Source organism: Hyperolius riggenbachi, chromosome 11 (genome assembly GCF_040937935.1).
Source record: "Hyperolius riggenbachi isolate aHypRig1 chromosome 11, aHypRig1.pri, whole genome shotgun sequence".
Classification (NCBI taxonomy): Eukaryota; Metazoa; Chordata; class Amphibia; order Anura; family Hyperoliidae; genus Hyperolius; species Hyperolius riggenbachi.
Window position 1 is genome coordinate 41,746,514 of NC_090656.1, and position 27,897 is coordinate 41,774,410.

The 27,897-nt window shown below is 47.4% G+C and overlaps 1 protein-coding gene across 3 annotated transcripts in view; it reads left to right on the forward strand.

The window, feature by feature from the left end:
- The window catches only part of NLRC5 (NLR family CARD domain containing 5), a 336,749-nt gene that overhangs the window by 164,353 nt on the left and 144,499 nt on the right, over window positions 1-27,897 (forward strand). For all 3 annotated transcript variants that reach the window (XM_068259606.1, XM_068259607.1, XM_068259605.1), the window contains 4 exons: window positions 4,240-4,299; window positions 7,014-7,094; window positions 24,507-24,590; window positions 27,000-27,089. In XM_068259606.1, the coding sequence (XP_068115707.1) occupies window positions 4,240-4,299; window positions 7,014-7,094; window positions 24,507-24,590; window positions 27,000-27,089 (315 nt within the window). The remainder of the gene's footprint in view (window positions 1-4,239; window positions 4,300-7,013; window positions 7,095-24,506; window positions 24,591-26,999; window positions 27,090-27,897) is intronic.

A 27,897-nucleotide genomic window follows, 5' to 3' on the forward strand; every position in this document is an offset into this window, starting at 1 on the left:
GCAATGAAATCCTATGGGGGATTTTACCAATTTTGGACCCCTGTAACTCTGGTTTGCAGAGATGTAGGGACCCCATCTTTGGAATCCAAGTCTAACAATATGTCTTCTACCTGCATGAGACATTTCGTGAGATTCAGACTTTGCTAACGGCCATTGCTGCGATTTATGTACGTCACCATCACTACCATTGAAATAGCCCCAATAAACAGGTTTTTGTGACCCTAGGCTATGACCTCTTCGGCCTAGGGGCCCGAAACTCACCAGTCATGTTCCCCCTAAGGGTCCCTACAATGCTAGAAAATTTGGTACTGCTGAGCCATTGCCCTTTGAAAAGATGTGAGATTTTGGAAAGTGAAATAGGGAGCCAATGAAATCCTATGGGGGATTTTACCAATTTTGGACCCCTGTAACTCTGGTTTGCAGAGATGTAGGGACCCCATCTTTGGAATCCAAGTCTAACAATATGTCTTCTACCTGCATGAGACATTTCGTGAGATTCAGACTTTGCTAACGGCCATTGCTGCGATTTATGTACGTCACCATCACTACCATTGAAATAGCCCCAATAAACAGGTTTTTGTGACCCTAGGCTATGACCTCTTCGGCCTAGGGGCCCGAAACTCACCAGTCATGTTCCCCCTAAGGGTCCCTACAATGCTAGAAAATTTGGTACTGCTGAGCCATTGCCCTTTGAAAAGATGTGAGATTTTGGAAAGTGAAATAGGGAGCCAATGAAATCCTATGGGGGATTTTACCAATTTTGGACCCCTGTAACTCTGGTTTGCAGAGATGTAGGGACCCCATCTTTGGAATCCAAGTCTAACAATATGTCTTCTACCTGCATGAGACATTTCGTGAGATTCAGACTTTGCTAACGGCCATTGCTGCGATTTATGTACGTCACCATCACTACCATTGAAATAGCCCCAATAAACAGGTTTTTGTGACCCTAGGCTATGACCTCTTTGGCCTAGGGGCCCGAAACTCACCAGTCATGTTCCCCCTAAGGGTCCCTACATTGCTAGAAAATTTGCCACTGCTGAGTAATTGCCCTTTGAAAAGATGTGAGATTTTGGAACTGTAAATAGGAGGCCCAATGAAAGCCTATGGGGGATTTTACCAAATTTGGAGCCCTGTAACTCTGGTTTGCAGAGATGTAGGGAACCCATCTTTGGAGCCCAAGTCTAACAATATGTCTTCTACCTGCATGAGACATTTCGTGAGATTCAGACGTTGCTAACGGCCATTGCTGCGATTTATGTACGTCAGACTCGCCACCATTAAAATTGCCCAATAAACAGGTTTTGTGACCCTAGGCTATGACCTCTTCGGCCTAGGACTGCATTGAACGCGACCCACGCATTGTGCGCATTCTGGACAACACCAATTACTGGGTTTATACCCTTCTGGATCCACGGTACAAACACAATGTTCCAAAACTGCTTGAAGAAAGAGCCAGACAGGTCAAAATGGAAGAATACCAGCAGGCCCTTGTGGAGACTTTAGAGAGGAGATTGACATCCTCCCCCTCCTCTAGCCAGTTGTACGCCGACAGACTGACTTCCGCAAACCCAGGACGACCAGGAGGGCAGCAAACAACACAAGCCGCAGCTAGTGCCCAAAAGGGAATGGTATCGGCAGTGTCCTTGGAGTGGGAAAATTTTCTGACACCCATGCAGCAGCACACAGAACAGCAAGCGTGCAGATCCACCTCCAACACCGATCGCCTGGAGAAGATGGTCAAGGACTACATGTCAGATGGCGTAGCTGTGTTGAACAATCCATCTGCACCCTTCAACTATTGGGTATCGAAGCTAGACACCTGGCACAAACTGGCAATGTACGCAATAGAGGTGCTGGCTTGCCCGGCAGCCAGCGTTATGTCGGAACGCTGTTTCAGTGCTGCCGGAGGCATCGTCACAGATCGGCGGCGTATCCGCCTCTCCACAGAAAATGCAGACCGTCTGACTCAAATTAAAATGAATCAATCCTGGATTGGAAACGACTACGCAACACTCCCGGACCCCAACCAAGTAACATGAACAATGAACATCTGTGATGGGTTAGCGTTTCCGGTCCCTGTTTATTGAACCTCTCATCTGTATTACATTTATGACTGCATGGCGACAAAATGCAAATTGCTATCCGCACGCTTCTTGTCCTCATGCAAGGCCTGGGTTGTTGTGTCTCAAAGCGTGGCCTTCTCCTCCTGCGCCACCCTCCTCCTGTTCCATCACGTGTGCTGCTGCTGGGTTAGCGTTACCGGTCCCTTTTCCTGGAACCTCTTATATGTATTACATTTATGACTGCATGCCGACAAAAAGCATGTTACCTGTGCAAAGAAAACAGACATTTCCCGCATTTAAAAGACAGTTTTCCCTTTGAAACTTTAAAATCGATTTTCTCAAAAACTATAAGCTCTTTTTGCTAAATTTTTTTTCCTCTTGTACCCACTCCCAAGGTGCACATACCCTGTAAATTTGGGGTATGTAGCATGTAAGGAGGCTTTACAAAGCACAAAAGTTCGGGTCCCCATTGACTTCCATTATGTTCGGAGTTCGGGTCGAACACCCGAACATCGCGGCCATGTTCGGCCTGTTCGGCCCGAACCCGAACATCTAGATGTTCGCCCAACACTAGTTAAAACTCCAGGGCAGCAAGCATTTCAGCAGTGAAAGGGTGTTCTTTCACTGCATTTGGCTTTTTGGAAAAGCTGGTAAAAGGGGCCCTGGAGTGAATGGAAGTGAGCGGGTGGGACTTCCATTCACCAGGCTATCCAGGCTTTTGAAGAAGCCTGGCTAATTAATTGCCTCATTAGGCTTCAGGGGAAACCCTTTAAATATGGTGTCTCCAGTGTTAAGGTAGCCATACACTGGTCGATTTGCCATCAGATTCGACCAACAGATAGATCCCTCTCTGATCGAATCTGATCAGAGAGGGATCGTATGGCTACCTTTACTGCAAACAGATTGTGAACCGATTTCAGCCTGAAACCGTTCACAATCTGTTGTGGTGGTGGTGGTGCTGCCGCCGCTCCCCCCGCCCGCATGCCCGCATACATTACCTGCTCCGCCGGTGCGACTCTAGTCCCCAGGTCTCCGCTGTCTTCTCCGCTCTGGTCTCCAGGTCCAGCATGCTTTACTTCTTCCTGCCCGGCAGGAAGTTTAAACAGTAGAGCGCCCTCTACTGTTTAAACTTCCTGCCGGGCAGGAGGAACTGAAGCATGCCGGAGACCAGCGCGGACACGGAGCAGCGGTGGCCGGGGGTAGTCGTGCCGGCAGAGCAGGTAATGTATGCGGGCTCTATTGCGTCGGTCGTCGGGTACTCGAACGCCGCTAGCGACACGCTCCCTACCCGCAGGCGATCAACGGTAATTTTCCGTACGGAGCGATCGACGGGATCAGACGAAATGGATAGAAATTCGGCGTGTAGCGCGAAAGTTTGGCAGCAGATTCGATCCCAGTGATCGAATCTGCTGTCGAAACGGCGGCAAATCAGGCCAGTGTATGGCCAGCTTTAGTCTCTCTCTCTCTTCCTGGGATCTGCCTGCCTGCAGTAAGGAGAGAGCCAGACACAGTGAGTAACCAAACTTAAACATACTGTTTGTTTGTAGAGCTGGATGCTAGATCCTCTCTATTGCATAGAGAGGGAATCTATGTATGTTAGTTAGAGCCGGACAGGCTAGGGTTTATTTTTATGTTTTGTTTTTTGTTGTACTCCTGTGTTTTGGAAATGTAAATAAAGCTGATGCAATCAGCTTAAAACTTGGTCTGCTGACTGAACTGTTGTTTCTGAGACCAAACTGGTCCCTGCAATCTGCCTAAACCCCCTGAGACTACACCATTTGGACTCGTTCCCTTACATGGGGTAATAAGGCATTGCTGCAATGCTACCTTGTTTTATCTCAGAACAATGAATATTCAGCAATGGAATTCATTATATTTTTAAACAGTTGTCATAATGTAGAGTAATGTCAACTGTACCAGTTCAATGTAGCCTGGCAACAGATGTTTAGTTGGAACTTCTGCTTTACATTGTAGTTGTGTTTTTTTGACAATATTTTCTTGGTATAAATAAACATTTATTCCCAATCCCAGATTTGCTTAGTTATTGCTTGGCTGCGGAACACAACACTTTTCATTTAGTTACATTTCTTGAGTGGGAAGAGTTTGGACTCGCAAGACAAAATAAGGACAGTTGAAAGATGAAAATAATAAACTATTTCATGCTTATGTACAGCTCTCCCCAGGTCAAAAAGGCAAGGAAAGAAACTGCTAGGAAGAAAGAAATAAAATTGAGGTACGTCAAACTGTTAATGAGCCTACCCAAACCCACCATATGTAGGCATAAAAAAGACAAGATAGATAATATTGTTTTATACTGTAGTATATATAAAAAAATGTATAGTTTGACTTTATTTTTTGGCCTTTGGGACCATTCACATTTGTCATATTGATTTTGCATGCAATTCTCACATGTACAAATTTGTGTTTAAAATTTCTCAGGTATTTTTTGTAGGAACTTTTGTGCATGTTTTTTTTTATTTTTGTATGCAAATTTAGTTTGGGTTTGTGTGTACAAAATACATGAATTTACATGTAAATGTGTTGTATTAACTTACAAATTGTGTATGATTTTATTATGCAAAACAACAATATTTATGTGTTTTTTCGGCATTCATATTGATTTATATCGAAACACGAATCACATATGAAAAAAAAGCAGACCTGTGGGTAGTAATGTTAAAAAACACAGAAAAATCACATACAAATGCAGTAAAATTGTGATGCAGTTGAAATACATTAGATGTGTGGCAATTGTGATTTTGAAAAATGATTTGCGTTTTCTAATAATTGTGCACCCTGCCTTACTTTTGTGGCAGTGCTGTACAGAGGAGACTATTCAACCATTCCCTTTGATCTCTGTCCCCAAAAGGCGTACATGGCAGTTTGCCATCCTGCTGCCGGTGACATTCCAGGCAGCGTTAATTACTGTTCCCCCTCCGATTTGTAGCAACTCGGAGGGAGTAGTAATTTGTTGTCTGGCAATCACCAGAACCCCAAATTACAGCTGCGTAGGCCACGCACTATAGCATTGTAGCTATAGCAGCGCCCAATTAAGTCGCTATGCGGCACCTAGAAGCCCTGTCTGGCCAAAAAAGAGTTGTAACTTATTGTCCCTATCAAACTCTAAGGCCTCGTTCAGACTATACACGCTGCCGTGTGCATTTTGGCAGCGCGTATAGTGTGTGACGCGCAAGAACGGTAGAAGGGCATAGACAGCACTTCTACCGTTCCCATCATATGCGCTACATGGCAGCGCGATTGCGCTATCGCGTGCTGCACGCATTTTTGGTAATCGCAGCGCAAATCCCATTCATTGTAATGAATGGGATCTGCAGCGCAGCGCATAGTAGCGCAGATGGTGTGCGATCGGACGCGTTGCGTTCCGATCGCACATCCATCTGCGCTAAATGATGTGAACGAGGCCTAAGGCTTCCTGCTAAAAGGCATTTAATCTGTCAGTAGTCTTAAAGAGAAACTCCAACCAAGAATTGAACTTTTTCCCAATCAGTAGCTGATACCCCATTTTACATGAGAAAGACAATGATTTTCACAAACAGACCATCAGGGGGCGCTGTGTGACTGATTTTGTGCTGAAATCCCTCCCACAAGAACCTCTGAAGACCGCGGTACTCCTGGCAAACAGCCACAATGTAACAATGTTCAGAGACAGGAAACAGCTGTTATTAGCTGTCTAACAGCCAGAGCAGCTAGAAACAGCTAAATAACCTGCCCACAGTAACAATGTCTCCATGTAATAAATGTCAGAATGTGAATCTGGGAGAGGAAAGATTTTACAATGAGCAAACACTGACTAAATCATTTATACATAATTATGGTAAAAAATGAAGCACTTTTTTTACTACATTATTTTCACTGGAGTTCCTCTTTAAGCTGTGGTAACAAAAACCCACACCAGCATGTGGACATTGTACTAAGTTAATATTGATGGAGGTATATTTATGACTGATTTATTTTGTCAACATACACAAAATTAATTTCAGGACTTTTGTAAATATAGTGAACAAGAAATGGTGCTATTTACCATCAAAATGTTGGAAATTGACCTGCTCCTAGCTTTTATAAATAGGCATATTGATGTAAGAACACTATATGAGTATACGTTATAAATGTATTTATTTATTGTCAGTTGTCACTAACTGTCGCTCAGAGGGGCTCACAATCTAGTCCCTACCATAGTCATATATCTATGTATGTATCATGTAGTGTAGGGGGAAGCCAATTAACTTATCTGTATGTTTTTGGGATGTGGGAGGAATCCGGTGTGCCCGGATGAAACCCACGAAAACACAGGGAGAACATACAAACTCCTTGCAGATGTTGACCTGGCTGGGAATCGAACCAGGAACCAAGCACTGCAAGGCGAGAGTGCTAACCACTACACCACTGTGCTGAAGAAGAGTTAAGGAATGATGAGCCCCATGTGGTCATGCAAGAGGAAGCACAGATTTCTGTTGCCCCACTTTTTGCAAATTACATTCTAACTGTGATGCAAGTCTCAGTAGTATCGATGGGCCTGGTGCTACTAAAGGAGACATTTTCACTGTGTCTGGTTTTGCTTCAAATGTACCTTCATCCAAAATCTCTCTTTTAACAGTTTTTTTAACCTGATTAGGTGTTTGAAGTAAAACTGGGTACAATGAAATGGTCTGTTTTATAGCATCAGACCCAATATATTTGATGTATCCGGGACGGTTTTTGTTGGAACACATATGTTTTCCAGCTCAGGAAAACCTTATTAAATGAGGCATATTCTCAATCTTGGAATGAGAAGTTCCAAAAAGAGACGTGTGGGTACCATCCCTACTTTCTATACTGCAGCATTATGCCTAGTTTTGTCACATGTTGTGTGATTCCTTCCAGTCCCCCGCCAGTGTACAACTAATGCAGTTACCAGTTACCTGACATTCTTGCTTTCATTTCTTTCAGTCTTATGCGCTGCGACCTGACCTGTAAAGATGTTCCTCATCTGATCAGCATCCTCACAAGCTTACATCTTTCCTACCTGAAGTATGTAAAATATAGAATTGGTGGTTTTATGATGTTACAATTGTAAATGCTAGAAAAAATATATCAATCGGAATAAGTGTATTAAAAACCATCTAAAACATACATTAAAAAGTCTCTCAGCTGGAAAAGGGCTGACTAGTTCAACAATGCCCTGGTAGTCTCATTTTGTGTAGTCTGCAGTCTTCTCTGGCAGCTACCCGCTATAACTTAAGGACCACATTGCCAATGCCTAGGTCTAGAAAGTCATAGGTCACATGGTGGCTAGAGTTGGGCCGAACGGTTCACCTGCGAACGGTTCCATGCGAACTTCCGTGGTTCGCGTTCGCGTCCCGCAGGCGAACCTTTGCGGAAGTTCAGTTCGCCCCATAATGCACATGGAGGGTCAACTTTGACCCTCTACATCACAGTCAGCAGGCCCAGTGTAGCCAATTAGGCTACACTAGCCCCTGGAGCCCCACCCCCCCTTATATAAGGCAGGCAGCGGCGGCCATTACGGTCACTCGTGTGCTGCCTGCGTTAGTGAGAGTAGGGCGAGCTGCTGCAGACTGTCTCTCAGGGAAAGATTAGTTAGGCTTAACTTGTTCCTGTCTGGCTGCATACATGTTCTGTGAACCCACCACTGCATACCTGTGCTGTGAACCCACCACTGCATACCTGTGCTGTGAACCCACCACTGCATACCTGTGCTGTGAACCCACCACTGCATACCTGTGCTGTGAACCCACCACTGCATACCTGTTCAGTGAACCTGCCACTGCATACCTGTTCTGTTCAGTGGACCCGCCACTGTATACCTGTTCATTGAACCCACCACTGCATACCTGTGCTGTGAACCCACCACTGCATACCTGTTCTGTGAACCCACCACTGTATACCTGTTCAGTAAACCCGCCACTGCATACCTGTTCTGTTCAGTGGACCCGCCACTGTATACCTGTTCAGTGAACCCGCCACTGCATACCTGTTCTGTTCAGTGGACCCGCCACTGTATACCTGTTCAGTGAACCTGCCACTGCATACCTGTTGTGTTCAGTGAACCTGCCACTGCATACCTGTTCTGTGAACCCGCCACTGTATACCTGTTCTGTTTAGTGAACCCGCCACTGTATACCTGTTCTGTTTAGTGAACCCGCCACTGCATACCTGTTCTGTTCAGTGGACCCGCCACTGTATACCTGTTCAGTGAACCCGCCACTGCATACCTGTTGTGTTCAGTGAACCTGCCACTGCATACCTGTTCTGTGAACCCGCCACTGTATACCTGTTCTGTTTAGTGAACCCGCCACTGTATACCTGTTCTGTTTAGTGAACCCGCCACTGCATACCTGTTCTGTTCAGTGGACCCGCCACTGTATACCTGTTCAGTGAACCCGCCACTGCATACCTGTTCTGTTCAGTGGACCCGCCACTGTATACCTGTTCAGTGAACCTGCCACTGCATACCTGTTGTGTTCAGTGAACCTGCCACTGCATACCTGTTCTGTGAACCCGCCACTGTATACCTGTTCTGTTTAGTGAACCCGCCACTGTATACCTGTTCTGTTTAGTGAACCCGCCACTGCATACCTGTTCTGTTCAGTGGACCCGCCACTGTATACCTGTTCAGTGAACCCGCCACTGCATACCTGTTGTGTTCAGTGAACCTGCCACTGCATACCTGTTCTGTGAACCCGCCACTGTATACCTGTTCTGTTTAGTGTACCCCGCACTGTATACCTGTTCTGTTTAGTGAACCCGCCACTGCATACCTGTTCTGTTCAGTGGACCCGCCACTGTATACCTGTTCATTGAACCCGCCACTGCATACCTGTTGTGTTCAGTGAACCTGCCACTGCATACCTGTTCTGTGAACCCGCCACCAGGGCCGGCCTTTGCTATGAGCGACCTGTGCGGTCGCTCAGGGCGCCGTGCTCTCAAGGGCGCATGTGCCCTGTCGCCCCTCGCCGCCCCGCTGTCTCCCGGTGTCCTCTCAGTCTATATTTAGAGCAGGACTACAAGAAAATGGCCGCCGATGTCCACAAATGCAGACAAACGGCGGCCATTTTCTTGTAGCCTGCTCTAACTACAGATGGAGCGGAGGTGGGGAGAGAAGAGTGACGTCGGCGCTGGAGCTGGATGTCAGGTGAGTCGGTCTCTGCCACATAAAGGGAGGGGGGGGGCATACTGGGGCAAGCTACCTACGCTGGGGCAAGCTACCTACACTGGGGGCATACTGGGGCAAGCTACCTACGCTGGGGGCAAACTACCTACGCTGGGGGCATACTGGGGCAAGCTACCTACGCTGGGCAGTGGGGGCAAGCTACCTACGCTGGGGGCATACTGGGGCAAGCTACCCATGCTGGGGGCAAACTACCTACGCTGGGGGCAAGCTACCTACGCTGGGGCATACTGGGGCAAGCTACCTACGCTGGGGGCAAGCTACCTATGCTGGGGGTATACTGGGGCAAGCTACCTATGCGGGGGGCATACTGGGGCAAGCTACCTACACTGGGGGCAAGCTACCTACGCTGGGGGCATATTGGGGCAAGCTACCTACGCTGGGAGCAAGCTACCTACACTGGGGGCAAGATACCTACACTGGGGGCATACTGGGGCAAGCTACCTACGCTGGGGGCAAACTACCTACGCTGGGGGCATACTGGGGCAAGCTACCTACGCTGGGCAGTGGGGGCAAGCTACCTACGCTGGGGGCATACTGGGGCAAGCTACCTATGCTGGGGGCAAACTACCTATGCTGGGGGCATACTGGGGCAAGCTACCTACGCTGGGGGCAAGCTACCTACGCTGGGGGCATACTGGGGCAAGCTACCTTCTCTGGGGGCATACTGGGGCAAGCTACCTACGCTGGGTGCATACTGGGGCAAGCTACCTACGCTGGGGGCATACTGGGGCAAGCTACCTACGCTGGGGGCAAGCTACCTACACTGCTGGGGGCAAACTACCTACACTGCTGGGGGCAAACTACCTACACTGCTAGGGGGAAACTACCTACACTGGGGGCATACTGGGGCATACTACCTACACTGGGGGCATACTACCTACACTGGGGGCAACCATACTACTACACTGGGGGAAACTGTACTAGCTACACTGAGGGCAGCTATGCTACCTATATGGGGCAACTATACTACCTACACTGGGGGCAACTATGCTACCTATATGGGGACAACTATGCTACTTATGGGGGGGGGGGGGGGCAACAAAATCCGGTTTCGCTCAGGGCGCTGTGAAACCTAAGGCCGGCCCTGCCCGCCACTGTATACCTGTTCTGTTTAGTGAACCCGCCACTGTATACCTGTTCTGTTTAGTGAACCCGCCACTGCATACCTGTTCTGTTCAGTGGACCCGCCACTGTATACCTGTTCAGTGAACCCGCCACTGCATACCTGTTGTGTTCAGTGAACCTGCCACTGCATACCTGTTCTGTGAACCCGCCACTGTATACCTGTTCTGTTTAGTGAACCCGCCACTGTATACCTGTTCTGTTTAGTGAACCCGCCACTGCATACCTGTTCTGTTCAGTGGACCCGCCACTGTATACCTGTTCAGTGAACCCGCCACTGCATACCTGTTGTGTTCAGTGAACCTGCCACTGCATACCTGTTCTGTGTATCCGCCACTGTATACCTGTTCTGTTTAGTGAACCCGCCACTGTATACCTGTTCTGTTTAGTGAACCCGCCACTGCATACCTGTTCTGTTCAGTGGACCCGCCACTGTATACCTGTTCAGTGAACTCGCCACTGCATACCTGTTGTGTTCAGTGAACCTGCCACTGCATACCTGTTCTGTGTATCCGCCACTGTATACCTGTTCTGTTTAGTGAACCCGCCACTGTATACCTGTTCTGTTTAGTGAACCCGCCACTGCATACCTGTTCTGTTCAGTGGACCCGCCACTGTATACCTGTTCAGTGAACCCGCCACTGCATACCTGTTGTGTTCAGTGAACCTGCCACTGCATACCTGTTCTGTGAACCCGCCACTGTATACCTGTTCTGTTTAGTGAACCCGCCACTGTATACCTGTTCTGTTTAGTGAACCCGCCACTGCATACCTGTTCTGTGAACCCGCCACTGTATACCTGTTCTGTTCAGTGAACCCACCGCATCAGTGCGCATACCTGTGCAGTTAAGTGAACCCACCTACCTACGTGAGTGCACACAGTGTGATATACCACTCCGTGCATACCCGATATGGACAAAACAGGTAGAGGAAGAGGTAGTGCCAGAGCCAGAGGAAGGCCACCCGGCAGGTCTGCGCGAGGTCGTGTAAATGTAATTTCGTGTGGACCTGGCCCACAGTACAGTGCTCAGAAGAAGGCACGTCCCATCACCTCCCAAGATTGTCAGGACGTGGTTGAGTATTTAGCGACACAGAACACCTCATCTTGCTCAGCCACCAGCGCTACTACTAGCACCACTTCCGCTGCATTTGACACTTCGCAAGAATTATTTAGTGGTGAAATCACTGATGCACAGCCATTGTTGTTACAGCCAGATGAATTTTCACCAGCTCATATGTCTGAGTTACGCGGCAACACTATGGATGTAACGTGTCAGGAGGATGAAGGACCTACTGATGGTGCAAGTTTGGATTTGTCTGAGGCAAGCGAAGCTGGGCAGGATGACTACGATGATGACGGTAATAGGGATCCTCTGTATGTTCCCAATAGAGGAGATGAAGAGGGGGACAGTTCAGAGGGGGAGTCAGAGAGTAGTAGGAGGAGAGAAGTTGCTGAAAGAAGCTGGGGCAGCTCTTCGTCAGAAACAGCTGGTGGCAGAGTCCGGCACCATGTATCGCCACCTATGTACAGCCAGCCAACTTGCCATTCAGCATCAGCTGCTGAGGTCCCCATAGTGCCCACATCCCAGGGTGGCTCAGCGGTGTGGAAATTTTTTAATGTGTGTGCCTCAGATCGGACCAAAGCCATCTGTTCGCTCTGCCAACAAAAATTGAGCCGTGGAAAGGCCAACACTCACGTAGGGACAAGTGCCTTATGAAGGCACCTGGAGAAAAGGCACAAACAGCAATGGGATGGCCACCTGAGCAAAAGCAGCAGCAGCACACAAAAGCAAAGCCACCCTCCTTCTCCTCTTCCTCCTCCATCAGGTGCATTATCTGCTTCTGCCGCTTTCTCCCTTCCACCTTCACAGGCACCCTCCTCCACTCCGCCTCTGCCCTTGAGCGGTTCCTGCTCCTCTGCCCACAGCAGCAGTCAGGTGTCCGTGAAGGAAATGTTTGAGCGGAAGAAGCCAATTTCGGCCAGTCACCCCCTTGCCCGGCGTCTGACAGCTGGCGTGGCGGAACTGTTAGCTCGGCAGCTGTTACCATACCGGCTGGTGGACTCTGAGGCCTTCCGTAAATTTGTGGCCATCGGAACACCGCAGTGGAAGATGCCAGGCCGCACTTATTTTTCGAGAAAGGCCATACCCCAACTGCACCGTGAAGTTGAGAGGCAAGTGGTGTCATCTCTTGCGAAGAGCGTTGGGTCAAGGGTACACCTGACCACGGATGCCTGGTCTGCCAAGCACGGGCAGGGCCGCTACATTACCTACACAGCCCATTGGGTGAACCTGGTGGTGAACGATGGCAAGCAGGGCGCAGCGGACCAAATTGTGACACCTCCACGGCTTGCAGGCAGGCCTCCTGCCACCTCCTCTCCTCCTGCTACATGCTCTTCGCTGTCCTCCTCCTCCTTGGCTGAGTGGCAGTTCTCCTCTCCAGCTACACAGCCCCAGCTCCGCAGGGCCTATGCTGCATGCCAGGTATGACGCTGTCACGCCATCTTAGACATGTCTTGTCTCAAAGCGGAGAGTCACACTGGAGCAGCTCTCCTGGCTGCTCTTAAGAAACAGGTGGATGAGTGGCTGACCCCGCACCACCTGGAGATAGGCAACGTGGTGTGCGACAACGGCAGCAATCTGCTTGCCGCTTTGCATATGGGGAAGCTGACACACATACCCTGCATGGCACATGTCATGAATCTAGTGGTTCAAAGATTTGTGGCAAAGTACCCTGGCTTAGCGAATGTCCTGAAGCAGGCCAGGAAGTTCTGTGGGCATTTGAGGCGGTCTTACACAGCCATGACACGCTTTGCGGAAATTCAGCGCAAAAACAACATGCCGGTGAGACGCCTCATTTGCGATAGCCCGACTCGCTGGAACTCGACCCTGCTCATGTTCTCCCGCCTGCTAGAACAGAAGAAAGCCGTGACCCACTACCTCTACAACTATAGTAGAATGAAACAGTCTGGGAAGATGGGGATGTTCTGGCCCGACAACTGGACACTGATGGAAAATGCATGCAGGCTCATGCGGCCGTTTGAGGAGGTGACCAACCTGGTGAGCCGCAGTGAGGGCACCATCAGCGACTTCATTCCCTACGCTTACTTCTTGGAGCGTGCTGTGCGTAGAGTGGCGGATGAAGCTGTGAATGAGCGTGACCAGGAACCGTTACGGCAGGAACAGGCATGGGACCAATTTTCATCAGACCCAGCTGTTTCCTCAACACCTGCGGCAGCACAGAGGGGGGAGGAGGAGGAAGAAGAGAAGTCGTGTGCAGAAGACGAGTCAGACTCAGAGGATGATGAGCAAGGTGTTTCTTTGGGGGAGGAGGAGGAGGAGGAGGAGGGGACAGCGGCAGGAGAACAACCTCAGCAGGCATCGCAAGGGGCTTGTGCTGCTCAACCTTCCCGTGGTATTGTTCGCGGCTGGGGGGAGGAGGTTGACTTACCTGACGTCACTGAGGAAGAGCAAGAGAAGATGGAGGGTACTGGATCCGACTTTGTGCAGATGTCGTCTTTTATGCTGTCCTGCCTGTTGAGGGACCCCCGTATAAAAAACCTCAAGGGGAATGAGCTGTACTGGGTGGCCACACTACTAGACCCTCGGTACAGGCACAAAGTGGCGGACCTGTTACCAACTCACCGGAAGGTGGAAAGGATGCAGCACATGCAGAACCAGCTGTCAACTATGCTTTACAATGCCTTTAAGGGTGATGTGACGGCACAACGCCAGCAAGGTACCACTGCCACTAATCCTCCTCCCGTGTCCACGCAGTCAAAGACAGGACGCTCCAGCGATCTCATGGTGATGTCGGACATGCGGACGTTCTTTAGTCCAACGCCTCGCCGTAGCCCTTCCGGATCCACCCTCCACCAACGCCTGGAACGGCAGGTAGCCGACTACCTGGCCTTAAGTGTGGATGTAGACACTGCTGTGAACAGCGATGAGGAACCCTTGAACTACTGGGTGCGCAGGCTTGACCTGTGGCCAGAGCTGTCCCAGTTTGCCATCCAACTTCTCTCCTGCCCTGCCGCAAGCGTCCTGTCAGAAAGGACCTTCAGCGCAGCTGGAGGCATTGTCACAGAGAAGAGAAGTCGCCTAAGTCACAAAAGTGTTAAGTACCTCACCTTTATCAAAATGAATGAGGCATGGATCCCGGAGGGCTGCTGCCCGCCCCAAGACTAAGTCAGTCCCCGCACACACAGCATCTCTGCCTGCACGCCGTGTGACTGGCTGCCTGGCCTGCCCCAAGAAGACTAAGTCGCTCCCAGTCCCTCCACACAGCATGTCTGCCTGCAGGCCGCTTGACTACCTTCTCCGCCACCACCAACAGGGTCCGGGACTCCAGGCGGATTGCTGAATTTTTTAGGCCGCTGCTAGCAGCGGCCGCTGTAATAATTTTTCTGGTGCGTGTACATGACTGCCTAATTTTTCTGGCTGCACTGCGGGCAGCTGCAACAACAAAAGATAAGGCATGTACATGCGCCCATTCCCCTTCGTGATCATTACCTTGCCGTGGTGAAGGGGCTTGCGTATCACAATGAAGCAATGACCGGCGTCTAGATGAGTGTCTCGGGGGGCACACCCACGATAATAAGGTCGTTGCCTCATTGTGGTCAGACCAAATTTGATCAGCTGGACAGTCACTGTTCTGTCATTCAGCTACATCAGCCAGGCGACCATATGGGCTGTAAAGCCACCAAAACCTGCACTCTCGCCATGGTGCGCACCAGTCCAGCACGGCCGTCACTACACAAACAGCTGTTTGCGCTGCGTTACACGGTGAGTTTGGTGTGTCAGTGTGAAGCAGTACCTTAATTACACTACCTGATTGATGTATACACATGCAAGATGTTTGAAAGCACTTTAGGCCTGTCATTTAGCATTCAATGTGATTTCTGCCCTTAAAACGCTGCTTTGCGTCAAATCCAGATTTTTCCTGGGGACTTTTGGCGTGTATCCCACTCCGCCATGCCCCCCTCCAGGTGTTAGACCCCTTGAAACATCTTTTCCATCACTTTTGTGGCCAGCATAATTATTTTTTTTTTTCAAAGTTCGCATCCCCATTGAAGTCTATTGCGGTTCGCGAACTTTAACGCGAACCGAACCTTCCGCGGAAGTTCGCGAACCAGGTTCGCGAACCTAAAATCGGAGGTTCGGCCCAACTCTAATGGTGGCAAAAATAGGCAAGTTAGGACTCACCAGAACAGTAACAGTAGCAGTAATGTGGTCTTAATCCAGAAAGAACAGTACCTAGCAGCAACACACTATAGTACCATACCTAAGGACAAAAGCAGTGGGGAGTGGTGTGGCTAGCGGGGAAGTACAGTGGAACTTTGGTTTGCGAGCACAAGTCAGATGATTTATAGAAACTCAGATGATTCGTTCCACAATCCAAAAACATTTATAGAAAATTAGAATAAATCTCGCTTCAGTCCTCATAGATAGCAGGGGCATGTGTGCCCCTGCTAAACCGCCGCTATCCCGCGGCTTAACGGGGGTCCCTTCACCCCCAAATCCCCTCCGTAAAGCGGGGGAGCGCTTCCGCATTGGGGCAGGGCTAACCGCCTCAGCCCTGCCCCACGCGCGTCTGTCAGACGCGTATCTCCGCCTCTCCCCCGCCCCTCTCAGTCTTCCTTCACTGAGAGGGGCGGGAGAGAGGCGGCGATGCACGTCTGATAGACGCGACTGGAGGCAGGGCTGCAGCCGCTAGCCCTGCCTCCAGGAAGGGAAAATGTACGACCAAGACTACGACCAAGTCTTGCGGGGGTGGGTTTGGGGGTGAAGGGACCCCCGTTTAGCGGCACGATAGCGGCGGTTTAGCAGGGGCACACATGCCCCTGCTAAGTATGAGCTCTGAAGCGAGATTTATTCTCGCTTCAGAGTCTCTTTAAGACAAAGTGCTGTGCTGTATAAAGTAAAAATTTAAAAATGACTTTCACTTTAACTAACAGAATCATTGCTATCTGTTGGCTCACACCAACCTTTTTTTTTGGGGGGGGGGGGGGGGGGGAGGAGGGCTTTAACAAGGAACTTATCCAGTGACAGTTGCTTTTGCCTACTGTTTAGAATTTTTTTCATGGAACTGTGACATTGTACAGGGCCTACACTTAGATCAAGTATAATCCTTCACTACCGAAGGGAGAACAACCAGTTGTGGTGAAGTGGCACGTGTAAACGTTCGGTGCTTAAATATTAAGACATTGCTTGCTTATGAAGTTGAATTTTCATTTTTTGCTAGTCTTGCAAAGTGCTTTCAAACCAGATTACTCTCAATCCAAGGTTTTACTGTATTGAATTAATCAGGACTAGATCTGCTGCGAGATTTTTAAATTACGATTTAAATGGGTCTTAACTTTTTTGGGGGAGGGGCTTTTCACTTTTTGTTTGTTTGTTTATTTATTTGAAATAGAAGCCATTTGGCAAGCAAGATTTATTTGGTCCTTGCTCCATACATACCCCTTTTACACCTTCATATGAAACCTGCAGTGCGTTACTAGAGATGGCCCAAACGGTTCGCCAGCGAACGGGATTCAGCGAACTTCCGTGGTTTGCGATCGCGGAGAGCCGCAAACTTTTCCGGAAGTTCGATTCGCCCCTCTACTACATCATTAGGGTCAACTTTGACCCTCTACATCACATTCAGCAGGCACATTGTAGACAATCAGGCTACACTCCCTCCTGGAGCCCCTCCCCCCTTATAAAAGGCAGGCAAGTACCTGCAGTAATTAGAGAAGGGAGAGCTGCTGCAGAGACAGATATAGGGAAAGCTTAGTTAGGCTCTTGTAGGCTTGTTAGCTTCCTCCTTGCTGATTCTTATTGCTAAAAAAGCACCCCTCAACAGCCCTTTTGAGAACTAATCTTGCTCTTGTGATCTATTTTTTTTTTTTGTGTGGCCCACTTGCATTATATACAGCCCTGTCAGTCAGTCGCAGCTGGCCTTTGGCCCCTTGGAGGTAATTCCTACTGTGCCACTGCCAGGCCCAACACATTTAGTGACTACCTGTGTGTGTGACAGACAGCTGCACATTTGTAATCCCAATTACTGCACCTGTTCACTGTTCAGTGCACCTACCTACCTACGTGAGCGCACACATTGTTAATACCACCAGTTATTGCACCTGTTCACGGTACCTGTGTGTTTGTGTGACATGTGCACATTTGTAATACCAATCACTGCATACCCACCTGTTGTAGTTCAGTGCACTTACCTACCTACGTGACCGCACGCAGTGTCATTGCACCTGTTCATGGTACCTGTGTGTGACAGGTGCACATTTGTAATACCAATCACTGCAGTGCATACCTGTAACCTTTTCAGTGCACCTACATGACCGCAAGCAGTGTAATATACCACCAGTCACTGCACCTGTTCACGGTACCTGTGTGTGACAGGTGCACATTTGTAATACCAATCACTGCAGTGCATACCTGTAACCTGTTCAGTGCACCTACATGACCGCAAGGAGTGTAATATACCACCAGTCACTGCACCTGTTCACGGTACCTGTGTGTGACAGCTGCACATTTGTAATACCAATCCCTGCATACCTGTTCACTGCACCTGTGACCACACGCTATTTAGTATACTAGTCCGTGCATACCTGTTAACTGCACCTGTGTGACAGCTGCACATTGTATTGTGATACCAGTCACTGCATACCTTTCACTGCACCTGTGTGACTGCACATTGTATTAGTCAAGTCAGTGCATACCTTTCACTTAGCAAGTTACACCACCTCATATGTCTGAGTTAGGCGACACTATGGACGTAATGTGTGAGGAGGAGGACGATGAAGTTCCTGCTGTTGGTGCAGTTCTGGAGGTGTTTGATACAAGCGAAGCTGGGGAGGATGATTATGATGATACAGATGCCACGTGGGTTCCCAATAGAGGGGATGAACAGGGGGACAGTTCAGCGAGGAGTCAGAGAGGAGTAGGAGGAGACGAATTCCTGAAAGAAGCAGGGGGAGCTCGTCGTCAAAAACAGCTGGTGGCAGTGTCCGGCACCATGTATCGCTACCTATGGACAGCCAGCCAACATGCCCTTCAACGTCAGCTGCTGATGCCACAATAGTGCCCACACCCCAGGGTGGCTCAGTGGTGTGGACATTTTTTTGTGTGTATGCCAAAGATCAGAGCAATGCCATCTGTACTCTCTGCCACCAAAAATTGAGCCGTGGAAAGGCCTACACCCACATAGGGACAACTGCCTAACGAAGGCACATGCAGAAAAGGCACAAACTGCAATGGGAAGACCACCTGAGCAAAAGCAGCACACAAAAGCAAAGCCACCCTCCTTCTCCTCTTCCTCCTTCAGGTGCATAATCTTCAGCCGCTTTGTCCCTTGCACCTGCACAATCACAGCCAACATCCTGCACTCCGCCACTCACTTTGAGCGGCTCCAGCTCCTCTGCCCACAGCAGCAGCCAGGTGTCCATGAGGGAAATCTTTGAGCGGAAGAAGCCAATGTCTGCCAGTCACCCCTTGGCAAAACTGTTATCCCGCCAGCTGTTACCATACCAGCTGTTGGACTCTGAGGCCTTCCAAACATTTGTGGCCATTGGGACACCGCAGTGGAAGGTATTAGGCCGCAATTATTTCTCCAAAAAGGCGATACCCAAACTGTACCATGAAGTAGAAAGGCAAGTGGTGTCATCTCTGGCACACACCGTTGGGTCAAGGGTCCATCTGACTATGGATACCTGGTCTGCCAAGCACGTTCATGGCAAGTACATTACTTACACAGCCCATTGGGTCAACCTGGTGACCAATGGCAAGCAGGGAGTACGTGGCTGTCCAGCGGACCTAGTTGTGACATTTCCACAGCTTGCAGGCAGGCCTGCTGCCACCTCCTCTCCTTCTCCTCCTACTCCTCCTGCTACATCCTCTTCGCTGTCGTCCTCCTCCTCCTCCTTGGCTGAGTGGAAGCGCAACTCTACTGGTGCTGTGATCTCCTCTCCAGCTACACAGCCCCAGCTCCCCAGGGCCTATGCTGCATGCCAGGTACAATGGTGTCACACCATCTTAGACATGTCTTGCCTCAAAGCGGAGAGTCACACTGGAGCAGCTCTCCTGGCTGCTCTTAACAAACAGGTGGATCAGTGGCTGACCCCGCACCAACTGGAGACCGGCAACGTGGTGTGTGACAACGGCAGCAATCTCATTTCAGCTTTGAATTTGGGAAAGTTGACACATGTACCCTGCATGGCACATGTGCTCAATCTCGTAATCCAGAGATTTGTGTGTAAGTACCCAGGCTTACAGGAGGTCCTGAAGCAGGCCAGGAAGTTGTGTGGGCATTTCAGGCGGTCTTACACGGCCATGGCATGCTTGGCCGATATTCAGTGGAGAAACAACTTGCCGGTGAGGCGCTTGATTTGCGATAGCCCGACTCGCTGGAATTTGACCCTCCTCATGTTCGACCGCCTGCTACAACAGGAGAAAGCCATCACCCAGTTTCTCTACAACTACAGTAGAAGGACATGCTCTGGGGAGATGGGGATGTTCTGGCCGAAGAACTGGACACTCATGTGAAATGCCTGCAGTCTCATGCGGCCGTTTGAGGAAGTGACAAACATGGTGAGTCGCAGTGAAGGCACCATCAGCGACTTGATCCCGTATGACTTCTTTCTGGAGCGTGCCGTGCGTAGAGTGGTGGATCAAGCTGTGGATGAGCGTGAACAGGAACAGTTACAGGCGGATGAGTTGTGGGATCAATTCTCATCAGAACCAGATGTTTCCTCAACACCTGCAGCAGCACAGAGCGGGAAGGAGGAGGAGTAGGAGGAAGAGTCATGTAGGGAAGAGGAGTCAGATGATGAGGAAGGTGTTTTTTTTTTGAGGAGGAGGAGGCAGCAGAAGAACAACTGCAGCAGGCGTCGCAGGGGGCTTGTGCTGCTCAATGCTCCCGTGGTATTGTTCGTGGCTGGGGGAAGGAGGAGAACTTACCTGACATCACTGAGGTAGAGCAAGAGGAGTTGGATAGCATGTCTTGATCCAACTTTGTGCAGATGGCGTCTTTCATTCTGTCCAGCCTGTTGAGGGACCCGCGTATGAAAAAACTCAAGGGGAATGACAATTACTGGGTGGCCACATTACTAGACCCTCGGTATAGGCACAAAGTGGCGGACATGTTACCAACTCACCTGAAGGCAGAAAGGATTCTGCACATGCAGAACAAGCTGGCAACTATGCTTGACAGTACGCTTAAGGGTGATGTCACAGCACAGCGGAATAAAGGTACCACTGCCAGTAAACCTTCTCCCATGTCCGCACAGGCAAGGACAGGACGCTCTAGCGATCTCATGGTGATGTCGGATATGCGGACATTCTTTAGTCCAACGCCTCGCCTTAGCGCTTCTGGATCCACCCTCCGCCAACGCCTGGACCGGCAGGTAGCCGACTACCTGGCCTTAAGTGTGGATGTAGACACTGTGAGCAGCGATGAACCCTTGGACTACTGGGTGCGCAGACTTGACCTGTGGCCTGAGCTGTCACAATTTGCCATCCAACTTCTGTCTTGCCCTGCCTCAAGCAGTCTGTCAGAAAGGACCTTCAGCATAGCTGGAGGCATTGTCACTGAGAAGAGAAGTCGCCTAAATCAAAAAAGTGTTCATAACTTCACCTTTATCAAAATGAATGAGGCATGGATCCTGGAGGGCTACTGCCCACCTGAAGACTAAGTTAGTCCCCACACACAGCATCTCTGCCTGCCGGGCACTTGACTGACTTCTCCGCCACCACCAACAGGGTCCAGGACTCCAGGCGGATTCCTGAATTTTTAAGGCCGCTGCTAGCAGCAGGCGCTATAATGATTTTTCTGGTGCGTGTACATGCCTGCCTAATTTTTCTGGCTGCACTGCAGCTGCAACAACAAAACAAAAGGCATGTACATGTGTCAATTTCGCTTCGTGATCGTTACCTTGCCACGGTGAAGGGGCTTGCGTAGGTATCACAATGAAGCAATGACTGCCGGCTATATGAGTGTGTTGGGGTTGGGGGGCACACCTGACCCAAGAAGATAGATAATAAGGTTGTTGCTTTATTGTGGGCCGACCAGATTCGATCAGCTGGACACTTAGTCACTGTTGTTCTGTCATTCAGCTATCTCAGCCCGACCATATGGGCTTGAAAACCGCCATCACCTGCACTCTGGCCATGGTACGCACCAGTCCAGCACGACCGTCACTACACAAACAGCTGTTTGCAGTGCGTTACACAGTGAGTTTGGTGTGTCAGTGTGAAGCAGTACACTAATTACACTCCCTGATTGATGTATACACATGCAAGATGTTTTAAAGCACTTTAGGCCTCCAATTTAGCATGCAATGTGATTTCTGCCCGTAAAACACTGCTGTGCATCAAATCCTGATTTTTCCCAGGGAGTTTTGGCGTGTATCCCACTCCGCCATGCCCCCCTCCAGGTGTTAGACCCCTTAAAACATCTTTTCCATCACTTTTGTGGCCAGCATAAATGTTTCGAATTTTCAAAGTTCGCCTCCCCATTGAAGTCTATTGCGGTTCGCGGAAGTTCGCATGTTCGCAAACTTTTGCGGAAGTTCCCGTTCGCGGTTCTCAAACCAAAAATCGGAGGTTCACGCCATCTCTATGCGTTACTCTATTTTACCGCAAGGGGCTGCAAAAGCAATCAAAGTCTATGCAGACTTTCACACCTAATTCGGTCGATTCCAGTGCGCCAGAAGTATCTGATCCAATGCTAGGGCTGCAGCGTGCTACCACAAGCACTGGCATTTTCCTCTAGTGTATATTTCCACACATGTGGCCACAGGATTTTCTAATCACTTGCCAGAGATCAGGATATCCTGGTATGATTCAGGCAGCGGTTGCAGCACTCACCAACAAATAAGGCAATGCTGCATTACAAGCCTGTATTTTATGTGTGTATTATATCTGTGTTCACTGCAGTCTCTCAGAATGTTAAAAATAAAGCTAGATATTTATCTAGAGTGGTATGTAATGATTTTTTCATTAAAATATAACAAAAGTATATACCGGTATACCATTTTTGTAATGCCAATCATTATTATAAATTGACTTAAAAGATAAATAATTGTATTTGTAGCCTAAGTAGGACCGTCAGGGAGTCCAATTTTCATTTTAAGGGTTAGAAAAGAAGGTCAAACAGCAGCCATGACAGTGTGATGTTAAAAGGAAACCCGAGGTTACAGGGATATGGAGGCTGCTATATTGATTAAAAGGTCAATAAGTCGCCATTGAGGGAACTTAATAATCCATACTTAAAGGGGACACGAGGTGGGAGGGATATGGAGGCTGCCATGTTTATTTCCTTTTAAACAATAACCGTTGCCTGGCAGTCCTCCTGATCCCGTGTCTCTAATACTTTTCGCCATAGACCCTGAACAAGCATGCAGGAGAACAGGTACTCTCACTCAGCTGACACAGGTTTTACTGGATTAGCCATATACTTGTTCCAGGGTTTTGACTCAGACACTACTTATGCCAGAAGATCAGCAGGCTGCCAGGCAACTGGCATTGTTTACAAGGAAATAAATATGGCAGCCTCCATATCCCTCCCACTTTGGGTTCCCTTTAAGTTTGGATCATTCAGTTCCCTCACAGAGAAATTATTACCTATTGACCTTTTGATCACTATCTGTTTATCATCAGTGTTTGCAAAGCCCTCCCCCCCCTTCCCCCCGCAGTGGAAGTGTGTTGTGTGCTTTGCTCTGGGTTAAAATATTGTTCTTCAATAAAAACGATCTTCCTACCAAAGCATAGCTGAACTTTAAGTCATCTCCTGCCATGCCGATTGATTAGCATACTTGGGCCTTTAAATGCTACGGGGACACACACACACACAAAAAAGCTAAAAAATACACAGTAACATACAGCCATAAATAACTACAAGTCATTCAGTATAACAGATTAACCTTACATCTCAATGTTGAACAATGATAGACAATATTTCTACAATTTGTAGATTTTCTTAGGTGAGCCCCTGGTTTCATATATACGTTTGTGGGTAGGAGGATAATCATTTACCCCCTTTTTTAAATCTGCCACCGTAGGAGGAGCAACCTTTTTCCACTGCAAAGCAATAGCACGCCTTGCATACATCTGCAGTAGTCTTGCTAGAAGTATCTTTTTATCCGGCATGGCATATCCCCAAAGACACCAAGCAATAGTGTCTTGGCAATATATGGAATCCGATTGTCAAACAAAGAGGATAACATATCGTGGACAACACCCCAAAATTCCTGCAGTCTACAAGAAGTCCAAAAAACATGTATAAAATCAATGTTATCTTCACCACATCTGCAGCACTCCCTGTCACATTCCTCCCCATTTGAGAGATTCTATCGGTATAGGAATTTAAGAGAAATTAATTTATGCCTTGCTGCGTTAGGTGTAGAGACAAAATGTGCAGTGACTATAGTCCAGTCCTCATCCATCAAAACTATTATGTCCATTTGCCAGGCTGTTAAAAGTCTCCTTGTTGAGCCTGCCTCGTTGTCCATAAAGATGGCATATACCTGCGAAATAACCCCTGTCACTTCCAAATGCTGGATAAGTTCCTCTAAGGGGTGGGATTGCACTCTCAAGTCAACTGCCTTAAATTGTGCATTGAAGGCATGACACAGTTATAAATATCTAATAGCATGTGTTTCGGTAGGGAGAAAGATGCCTTCAGATCATTAAATTGTCAAAGAGCGTTGCCCTCTGTGATATCCCGAAGCTTTATAATGCCTCTGTCAGCACATTCGCATGGGTCAGGAATCGCGGTGAACTCCCTAAGCCTGGCGTTGTTCCACATTGGAGTGTTTGGCGATCACTGGACCAGCATGGGAGAGATAAGCACTAGCCACTTCCCATACCTTAATCACTGTTCTCATAGGAATCTTCATAGAGGGAAGAGCTTTGGGTTCCCGAACAGGTAAACTTGAGAGGGCTGTAAAGGGGCCCACTATAGTCACCACCAGCACACAGTGACTGTATTATATTGTAAAATATTCTCATTTGAATTTGAAACTTGCTTTGTACGTTAGAAACTCATACTCATACATGAGCATACATTAGTTTGACATGTGCTTTGTACTGAATGTAGTGCATGTCCATCATAATAACTATCACTGTCTATTGCAGCTTGTCTGGAAATCCTCTTGGAGATGGTGGATGTAAGCAGCTACTTGCCGCTATGCCTAAAATGCACATTTCTGGAGAGCTGAAGTAAGTTTTATGCACAGCACAGACCGGGTGCTCCCATAAAGAGAGTTGAAGAATGTGATTAAAAATTGACATACTTCCCAGACCTTCTTGCAACCCTCTGTTCTATTGCAGGGTCCCCATTTACATATTGGTACCAGTCAAATAGGGTTTTTCTGGCCCCCTGGATGGTGCATTCCAGTAGAAGGAAGCTGCTCCTACATGGCTTTTCTCCTCATTGAATGTGCACTTCATTCTACTGGACATGGGTGGTGCACCCATGTCCAGTAGAATGAAGTGCACATTCAATACCTGCACATGCAATTACCTGCACATGCCAAGTTGTTTTCTTTCGTTCTTTTTTTTTTTTTTAAATTAAAGTGGATCTGAACTCTTGCACAGGACAGAAGGAAAACATAGAGAAATGCACCCTGTTTGTATTTAGAGACTTCCCCGTCATCTGTGTCTCATCCCCACCGTAATTTGATCGCTCAGCTGTGTTAGCTCAGGAATCTCCTCCAGCACGGCAGAGTAGCTAATTTGTAAGCACAGAGGCCCATATGCAATTCACTGTTTCTCCTGAGTTTTCTCCTAGGTCAATTTTTCATACCTTGTTATAAAATGCCTTTGAAACCACCATCAAGCAAGAAAATACTCAAAAACTTTGAATAGTACCTTTTCACCAATTTTGGGAACTTTTTCAGCTTTGAAATGCTAAAAAAGTCATTTTAAAGAGAACACAAAAATAATATTTTAAGAGATAACTCAGGAGAAGAAGTTAATTGCATATGGGCCTGGGTGTTAACAGTATGTCTGCTTCCATGGAAGCAGGAAGTAGAAACAGTGCAGATTTATTGCAGGATTTGTATCAGCGGTAACAAAGAAATGTTTTTTCTCTAAAGGTTATTATACTGTTGCGTATCTTTCAGAGCAGTATTCAGTGAAAGAGAGCAAAACTTTGTGCTCCAAGTTTAGCTTTAAATGCGATCTCCAGGCAAAGAGCTGAATATACATTCTGTTATCTCAGAATTCAGAGCAGCCAAATAGGTGTTGGTTGTTTTGAGGGAACTGAAGCACCCATTCAGGGGCTAAAAATCCTAATTTAAAACATGTGTACACAAAACGATGGGACTGGTGTTGCTTGACTTTATTAGTTTGTATGACTTTAGTTAGAACTTTAAACACTTAAGTCTATCTGTACGGATATATCCATCCAGATAGACTGTGCTGCTGCCACTGTGCCAGGCGCATGATCGCATGCGCTCTCGCGTGCACTCCCACCGCCTCCCGATAGCCCCGAGATCAATGAATAAGAACATAGTTCCCATTCATCGCTCTAAGTCCCTGGCAGAAAACCGACGGTCTCTTATCAGAGGTCGCGGTCTTTCTGCACAAAAAAAGTTTCCCGTCCTTCTAATGCTTCCTTGAAACGAGGACTTTCGCTTCCAGGACTTTTTGACTGTGGCCATCTTGTGGCCAAATAGTAAAACTGCACCCACATGTATTGTTTATTAAACAAACACATAATATTACATTTAAAGTTAACTGTTTACCCCCACACCAAAAATTACCCAAATAAATTTTTTAATAAAAAAAAAAAATACAATTAAAAAAAAAACAAACAACATAAATAGTTACCTAAGGGTCTGAACTTTTTGAATATGCATGTCAAGAGAGTATGTTACTATATATTTTTTAAATATAAGCTTGTAAATAGTGATGGACGTAAATTGAAAAAATGCACCTTTATTTCCAAATAAAATATCGACGCCATAAATTGCGATAGGGACAAATTTAAATGGTGTAATAACCAGGACAAATGGGCAAATAAAAAACATGAGTTTTAATTATGGTAGCATGTTTTAATTTCATACTATAATGGCCAAAAACTGAGAAATAATGATTTTTTTCTTAATCTTCCTGTTAAAATGGATTTAGAATAAAATAATTCTTAGCAAAATGTATCACCCAAAGAAAGCCTAAATGGTGTTGGAAAAAACAAGATGTAGATCATTTCAGTGTGATAAGTAGTGATAAAGTTATTGGCGAATGAATGGGAGGTGAAAGTTGCTTGGATGCATAAGGTGAAACAACACTGTAGGCTGAAGTGGTTAAATGGAGATTTACAAAAAGCCACTTAGTGGCTACACAAGATGGCAAAGATGAACTCATGAGTCTACAGTGGTGAGTCTAATATTTGTGTGGGTATGTATGAGTGCCAAACATAAATAGAGCTTAGTCAATGACCATTTTTTTTTACGAATGTGGCCGAAAAATGAGAAGGCCCTTTCAGCCTCTACTGACCTTATATGATGAGCTAAAATGTCTCTCTGCATGAACTGATTCTCTAGTAGAACTGCATATTCAAAGGAATGATGTCCTATTTGCTTTTTTGTCCTATTGCTAATTTTATAATTATTGTCTATTTTTCAGTCTCAACGAAACACAGATTTCTGAAGAAGGAGCATCGCATCTTGCCTCTTGTATGCAATCTTGCCACCATGTAAAACAAGTATTTGCCAGGTAAGAGTGGTGATATATCAAGGTCATAATCATTAACCTAATGTATTAATGGGAATATATATACTAATGTGTCCATTCAAATCCATAAGCATGAGTTTAAGAACCTATCCATACTGAAGCTATATAAATTCACAATGGTTTTGTGAGAAATTATGTTTTTCAAACACAGCTGGATTCCCTTCCAGCAGTCCTATAGAATAATGTTGCCAGGCAACTATTATAGAAGAATAGTAGGCAGCACAGCTTAGTAGCACAGCATAAAATGTATGTTTAACAGGTACTTCAACTTTTACATATATATACAGTAGTGTACATGTGTAGTGTAGCAAAATTATTATTTTAGTATTGTTACATCTTCCACAGTGCTTTATAATGTGAAGTCACGTCACTAGCTGTCCTTTAGAGGAGCTAACCGCTACCACTGCTATAGTCTAATGTCTTTATCATAGTCTAAAGCCTTTTATACATGTTAGATGGTCTCGGCCGAGGTGGCTTGTTGGGCCGCCTTTGTTGAGACTCTACTATGTGTACAGCAGCCACCCATACCCCTTGATGTGAAGGCAAGCAATCAGCCTGACAGATTTTCTCAGCCAACCATAAGCTAAGGACATCTTTCTCCTCCCATTCTGTCTTACACTGCACCGTCAGACCACCTCCTCCCTCTGTAGCAGAAGAGCTCTATCCTGAACTGTCACCTGAGGGATCGAGTCTTGGTCCCAATAGCCACATACCTGTATGTATTATTTGTTAATTGTGCCTTCATAATCACGGTTACACCCATGCTAAGTTCCCATATATTGTTTAGCCA